General features: G+C 41.9%; 1 protein-coding gene across 1 annotated transcript; it reads right to left on the bottom strand.

The window, feature by feature from the left end:
* Positions 1-2,739: 2,739 nt before the first annotated feature.
* Positions 2,740-6,600, bottom strand: LOC121670356 (basic helix-loop-helix transcription factor scleraxis-like; the record flags this gene model as incomplete). The annotated part of the gene is made up of 2 exons (XM_042040453.1): positions 2,740-6,081; positions 6,229-6,600. Coding segments are annotated over 2 exons (423 nt in total), but the record flags the coding sequence as incomplete, so codon positions are not given.
* Positions 6,601-6,603: the final 3 nt, after the last annotated feature.

Here is a 6,603-nt window from a genome sequence, read left to right as displayed (position 1 = left end):
AGGTCCTTCTGATAGAAACAGGCCCGTGCCCCTGATTGTTTCTGTTTCTGGAAATCCCCTTTATAGGCCTGTTGACTTTCTCCTTTCTCCAGGAATCTTTTTTGCTCTCCTCTTGATATGCATATCTGGATGTCCCTCATCTTGTCTGGAATAATAGATCCTGGCACTGACCAAATGTATAGGTTTTTTTCCTGTGAAGTCCTTGCATTTTTGAAGTTTTTCTTATAATTCTGTTCTACAAACTTCCTTTCCAGACAACCCTAAGCTCATAATTTCATAAAATCATGGGAAAAACTAGATTGAAAAGGACCTTTTGAGTTATTCAATACATCTTCCATTTTCAAAGCAAGGCTGACTTCCAAGTTAGACGAAACTGGGGCCTTGCTCTGTGAAGTTCTTGAGACTTCCATAGCCTCCCTGGATGTCCTGTTCCAGTGCTTCACCGTGCTTGTGGTGAGAAGCATTCTTTCTTAAGTAAAAGAAAATAAAGATTACATTATTGCAACCTGTGATTTACAGCACTTGTACTTTCATTGTGTGTCCCTTGGGAAAGCCTGGCTCCACCATCCTGTTGTGAGACTGCTGTTGGATTTCCACCTGCTTGGCTTTCTTGTCTCCATTTTAACCACCCCTCTTCCCACAGACTGTCCTGGGTGTCCTGTGTTCCAGCTCTCTTACTGTCCCAGTGGCTCTCTGCAGTGATTATTGTTGCTAAAGTCACCTTTGTTTCTAATATAAAAGATTAATTTGGTTGAGACTATAGAGTGAAATGATCCTCCTGCCCTTTAGCTTTTACTGTTTGGTAAAAGGTGTTCTCCTCTCATCTTGCATTTTTTCACCTGATATAGAGTTGCTATTTTAGATTAAAATGAGCTCTGAGTGTTCATGTTTTCTCTACTTATTGGTTTGGAGACTTCATTGCTGCTTTTCATGCTGAAGATGTTATTTCCCTAGGAAAACTGAGCTTCATGGCATCCTTTCAGGATAGAGCGCAGCTGTCTGATCTTATCTGGGCCTGACAGATGCCTACCCTTCCCACCAAGCTCCACTGTCTCACTGAAAGAATTACCTGTTTCTGCAATCTTTGTTTTTAAAAATGATCTGCATACATATGCTTGGAAAGTAGGGCTTATTTTAATAATGTGAAGGAAACACAATAAGATGTTGGAGAGAGATGCCATAACAAGTAGAATTACTTTTATCATTTCCTTGTTTCATCACCCATTTTGGTGTAATTGTCTTATTTGTATTGGCTTCTCCTTTGGAAGAACACGTAGCAATTTCCAAACGTTAATTAAAACCTCACAACACTACTGTGATGTCAACGTAGTAAATGAAAGAGAGTAGATAAGACCTTTCTAAAGCAACTTTTGTCTTAAGTTTATTTTGTTACATTTTATCTATCACCAAAACTGGAATCACTTTCTTTGTGCACCATAGTTTACTTGCATCAAGATGTCAAATCCTTGCAAAGAGGGAGATTTCTTGGCATCACAGGGAATATCCTCTGTGGTGGGCTACTGGTTACTCTTCTTTATTCATCCATGCCTTCTCTTTCTCCTTCCTGTCCTGAGGAAGCCTGTGCTCCTTGCTGTGCAATGTCAAGTGTGGGCTGAATCTTCAAGGTTTCTAAATCTCTGTATTATGTTGTAACAGCTAAAGGATTTCACTTGAAATAAGAACCTGGGCTGCCTGGATATGAACATATATTCAAATTCTGAGAAGGTTTTTGAAGAAATATGTCCAGAGCAGCCAGTTGAGTCCTTCTCACTGTTAAGTAATGGCTTTTTTCTCCCCTAAGCTTTCATGAAACTCTATGGTATTTTTTATGCCAGTAATAATTTTCTCTTCTTCCCCCACAATCCTCATGTTGATTCTTTAGAAACATTTTTCTTCAATCTTCAAAGGATTCCTGGTGTAAGAGATCTTCCAGATCTCTTGCTTTTGTAGCATGCTGTCTATTTTAGGTAATTTTATATAAATTCTTTCTCCTCACCTTGTATAATTCGGTAGCTCAACACATTACTACTCTCTTTTTGAAGGTGGTATTTAGGCAGTCAGTTTAGGTTTTATATAATTTATGGTGATATTCTTTCAGTGTAGTGCCAACAGTCTCACAGTGCACCAGGCCAAAGCACAGAATCATGGCAGGGACTGCTCACACTCTGGGCTCTTTTGCTTGTCTGCCCTGATGATCTTCCATTGATAAATCAACCTCTTCCTTTCTTCTCCCTCCATTTTGCCTCCATCCTTTCCCTCCCTCCAGCTCCTCTTGTATTTGGCACTTAGGATATTGCACAGGCCCTGAGCAGAGAAACTCACTTTTCGTTTTCCCAAGCTTTCCACCCACTTCCCTTCTCTCCTGCCAATGCACACACATGGTGCATTCATACATGTCAATATGCTGCTGAAATCCTGTAGAGATAGATTTGAAAAAGGTAAAGGAAAAGATTAAATACTTGTCTCTTGAGATGGCTATAGAAGAGAACGACCATCTTAGTGTTTGCACTTTATTGTTTAAATTAGTAACAAAAATACTGTTTATTTTAGCAAATATAATCACATTTTGCAAACAAATACAGATTTTTGTAAAGAAGCAGATTTTCCACGAAAGGAAACTTCTGTTTTGTAGAACAGAAATGAAAATAGAAGCCAACATATGAAACTACTTTGACTTACATTATGATTAATTCATAAATAACCAAGAACTATGTTCAAATGCTTCTTTAAACTTAACCAGTAAAATCAAACAACATGATTTATTCACTTTACTTCGTGCTGTTTTTATACAGTGATGTAGCAGGCTAAGTACAATGATTTATACAAAGTACTATGCTTGGATTATTTTAACTATAATTTAATAGGATCTGAGACCAAATGGTGTATATCTCACAGTTTCTGCTTTATTCATGAATCATGTAAATTGAATAGCCAAGTGTTTACAGGAAAACAAAGCTGCGATTGGCATCAGGCATGCCTCTGTTCGTACACTCAAACAGAATGCACTCACAAAGAAGTCAGAACCCCAGTATCTGCAGAACAAGAGGCTGTTTGGCACCTCTGGAAGAACTCACATCATTCCAATGCCTCACCATCAAGAAAGGTACTTGCTCTCAGACACTCTCAAGATTTTGACTTGTATATTTGTGCATGCCATGAATAACGCTGCACCATGATTAAAAAAATAGGACTGAGAAGACACACAAGCTCATACAGTAAAAACTCAATAAAACACCTAATGATGATGAGCTCTTTATACATGCAATCTGAGCCCTCAATTCATCTGTGTCTCCAGAAATTAAATTCTTTTTCCCTTGATTTATAGAAAACCCATTACAGAGTAACAGCTCAATCCTGTATCTTTTTTTTTTTTTTTTGCTCCTGGGGTTAGAGAAGTTTTACATTACAAATAAATTTCAGCAAAGTTAAGGATTTGTCCCCAGTTTTCCTCATTTAAATACATAGAGTTACACGTATATATAAATGTTCCTCAGAGAAATCACTGTTATAATTAGATAGATATTATCTGTCTATACCACAAATATTTGGGCCACAGTGCTCTGGGGTCTAATTTCTGCCACGATCAATCAGTGTTACTGAAATTCCTGAATTATTTAGTAATTGAAACCCTGAGAAAATCTTCAAGCCCAGCTGAATTCAACAGTTTATCCTGAGTAAAGAGAGAAGAATTTAATGTTACGCTGAGCCACATTTAAACAGGGGAGAAGGCCACGTTGCAAGGGCCTGCTCCTGCTCTTGTCATTGAAAAGCATTTTGCATAAGCCCTTTACAAAACTAGGGACATAAAATCACATTTAAAGGGAGAACACCAAACTCCTAGAGGATTGTAGAAATTATTCATGAGAGTAATGAGTTTTCAGCTCATACTTTGGTACAAAAATGGACCTCACATTTTGTGCTCATTTCCTTTAATAGCTAAATATAAATATATCCTGTTAAGTCCAAATATACTTCATTTGCCAAGAACTACACTAAAAACTCTTAAAACTAATAAAATATAAATAAATAATTTTATTGTCTTTCTTACAAATTTCAAAATTCAGAGCATACTCAATGCAAAATTTTCCTAAAATTGTTTGGAACTGCTTTGTGTTTTGGCATTTTAGAGTATCATATGAAATGATACAGCTAAACGAATAAATTAGTGTTAATTGTCTATAAAGACATCAGATGCTTTGGTTTAATGAGTTCATGAGAATGCAGGGCCTAACTGCAAGATCAGCTTTAATTGTAGAGCAAACAACTTTTTAAAATACAAATGTTTTCAAATAATTTTAAAAAAAATCCAGGAAGATGTTTGTAAATCTCTAAACCCACACACGCAGGCCGACACAACACAAAAATTAAAAAACTCTTTGTGTGAAGCTGTAAAGAGTTCCAGCTCCACGAATCAGTGCCAAAGCAAACAAAGACCATAATCTGGCAGCAATTTAAAGTTCCCTGTTAAAAAAAGATTGATGATAAAAACCTTCTAAGAACAAAAAAACTTTCAATCCAGGAAAATACAGCTTGTAGCTTTTAATAACTGAAGAGACTGACGTGTTGTGGGACTTTGCTTGGGTGTTTTTCTTTGTTAGAATTCAAAGGACGAGTTAATTGCATTTCTGTAGGTACAGCGGATTTTTCCTCGCTGTGCTAAAGAAAAGGTGGTCACTGTGCATTGAGGAGGGGAGAAGGGAAACTAAATACATGAAGTTGTGTGAGGAGTACACCACAACCTTGCTCTTCCCAAGTTCTTCATAATGACTGCCAGAATTTCCTTTGCATTTATGTTGGGGAAGAAGAGAAAACTCTGTACAGAAAAGAAAGTGAACAACACAGGGCTGCTTGTTCAGCCCTCACGTTTGGCTAAAGCAGCAAGGCAGGAGCACTGCACAGAGGGCACCAGGGGAGGGAAAAGGAGACAAGTTTTCTTTGCAGCACTTCTCAGAGCGGCACAGCAAGCTTTTACCAAGCTTTTACCAAGCTTTTAAAAGAGTACAGAGTGCCTCCCAAGGTAACAAGTTAAGATTAATTAAAGCCTAATTAATTATATTATAAATAGCTATAAAAACATTGCAAAATTAACCTATCTCTGTGTTTCTTAGAATCCAGCATTACTGGGGTTTAAGATTTTAGCCTGCTGTTTCACTAATGTCCAAAACTGAAAACATAACATGCTTATTTGCCTTTTAGAGTTACTTCTGAAAAAAATATGCAAGTTAGTAAACTGAGGGGAGATAAACAACCTCAATGATGTACAGACACAATTTGGGAACGACCTGGGTGATGGGTAAAAGCCCTTGGGAAACCCTCCTACCCCGTGCTTGCCAGACAGATTTAGGAGTATCCCGTGCTATTTAAAGGACTGGCATGACTCGCACTGTTAATAAGAAAAGAGCTTCGCTTACACTGCACTTCTCCCCTTTCCTCTCCTGTGCTGGCTACGTCCCGTGCCGCTGGGCTGCTGTGCCTGTGCACAGCCAACGGTGCTGCTTTCACTGGAAGTTTTCCGACTTTGTGTGACCACCTCAAAATAATCTTCCAGCATCGTTGAGACCTCTCAAGCATGTCAGCTGTCGGCATCAGCCCCTGTCCCCAAGGACTGGCGTGCGGCTGGAGGAGTGGGCGGCAGCGCTGCTTGCAGCCCGGGCTGGGCTGGAGGCGGAGGGCACGGCGTGTTCATGACAGCTTCCCCTGACAGGGGACACTGTGTGTTTGGAAGTTCAAGTTTCATCATGCGACACAGGTTTAGGAGGCATCAGGATCAGGGCTCGGCTGCTGAGGTTTAACATTTCTCGCGCTAAAATAGCTGCCACACCAGGTGCAACCGTCTTAACAGAGGCAATGAATTTCATTTGCAAAACACCCTGAATAAACCTCTCACCGTATGAAACAAAGTGCATAGGCTTAAAAAGTAACTCTTTTAGGACTGTGCTATTTAAACGTAAACATGCAGCATGAGTGAGGCGATGTTACCCAGAGCAGTGGTACAGTCAGAGCAGGAGCGGTGAGAGACCCTCAGCCTGTTCAGAGTCCGGTTACGGCAGGACCAGTTGATGGTTTCTCTCTTTCTCGGTGCTGTTCGAGGGACAAAAACACAGGTTAGGAGGCACCAAGGACAGCACTGAACCGTTGCTTGGGTCAATCCCAAACCTGCGGGGGCTACCAATAACCACCCTCCCCAGGAGAGAGCTCCAAGAGAGGCGTGCGGAAGCCGGCCCTTACCCGCTGCCGCTGGTCGCTGAGGCAGAAGGTGCAGATGGACCGAGGCGCGGAGGCGCCTGGTGTCGAGCAGGGCTGCGGGGGCTGCGGGGGCTGAGCGGGCTGCGGGCAGGGCTGCGGGCAGGGCTGCGGGCAGGGCTGCGGGCAGGGCTGCTCGGTGGCCGCCGCCTCGTCCTGCCGGCGCTGCTGCAGCAGCAGCACGTTGGCCAGGTGCGAGATGTAGCTGGACGCCAGGCGCAGCGTCTCCACCTTGGAGAGGCGGCGGTCGGCCGGGCGGGTGGGGATGAGCCTGCGGAGGGCGCCGAAGGCCGTGTTGACGCTGTGCGTGCGGTCCCGCTCCCGCGCGTTGGCCGCCGCCCGCCGCCCGCCGCCGCCCCG

The sequence above is a fragment of the Corvus kubaryi genome, unplaced genomic scaffold (assembly GCF_017639235.1).
Source record: "Corvus kubaryi isolate FWS band 111438036 unplaced genomic scaffold, C.kubaryi_AGA036_p1.0 37396, whole genome shotgun sequence".
Classification (NCBI taxonomy): Eukaryota; Metazoa; Chordata; class Aves; order Passeriformes; family Corvidae; genus Corvus; species Corvus kubaryi.
Note: the sequence above shows the minus strand (reverse complement) of the source record. Positions and strands in the feature narration are given on the sequence as shown.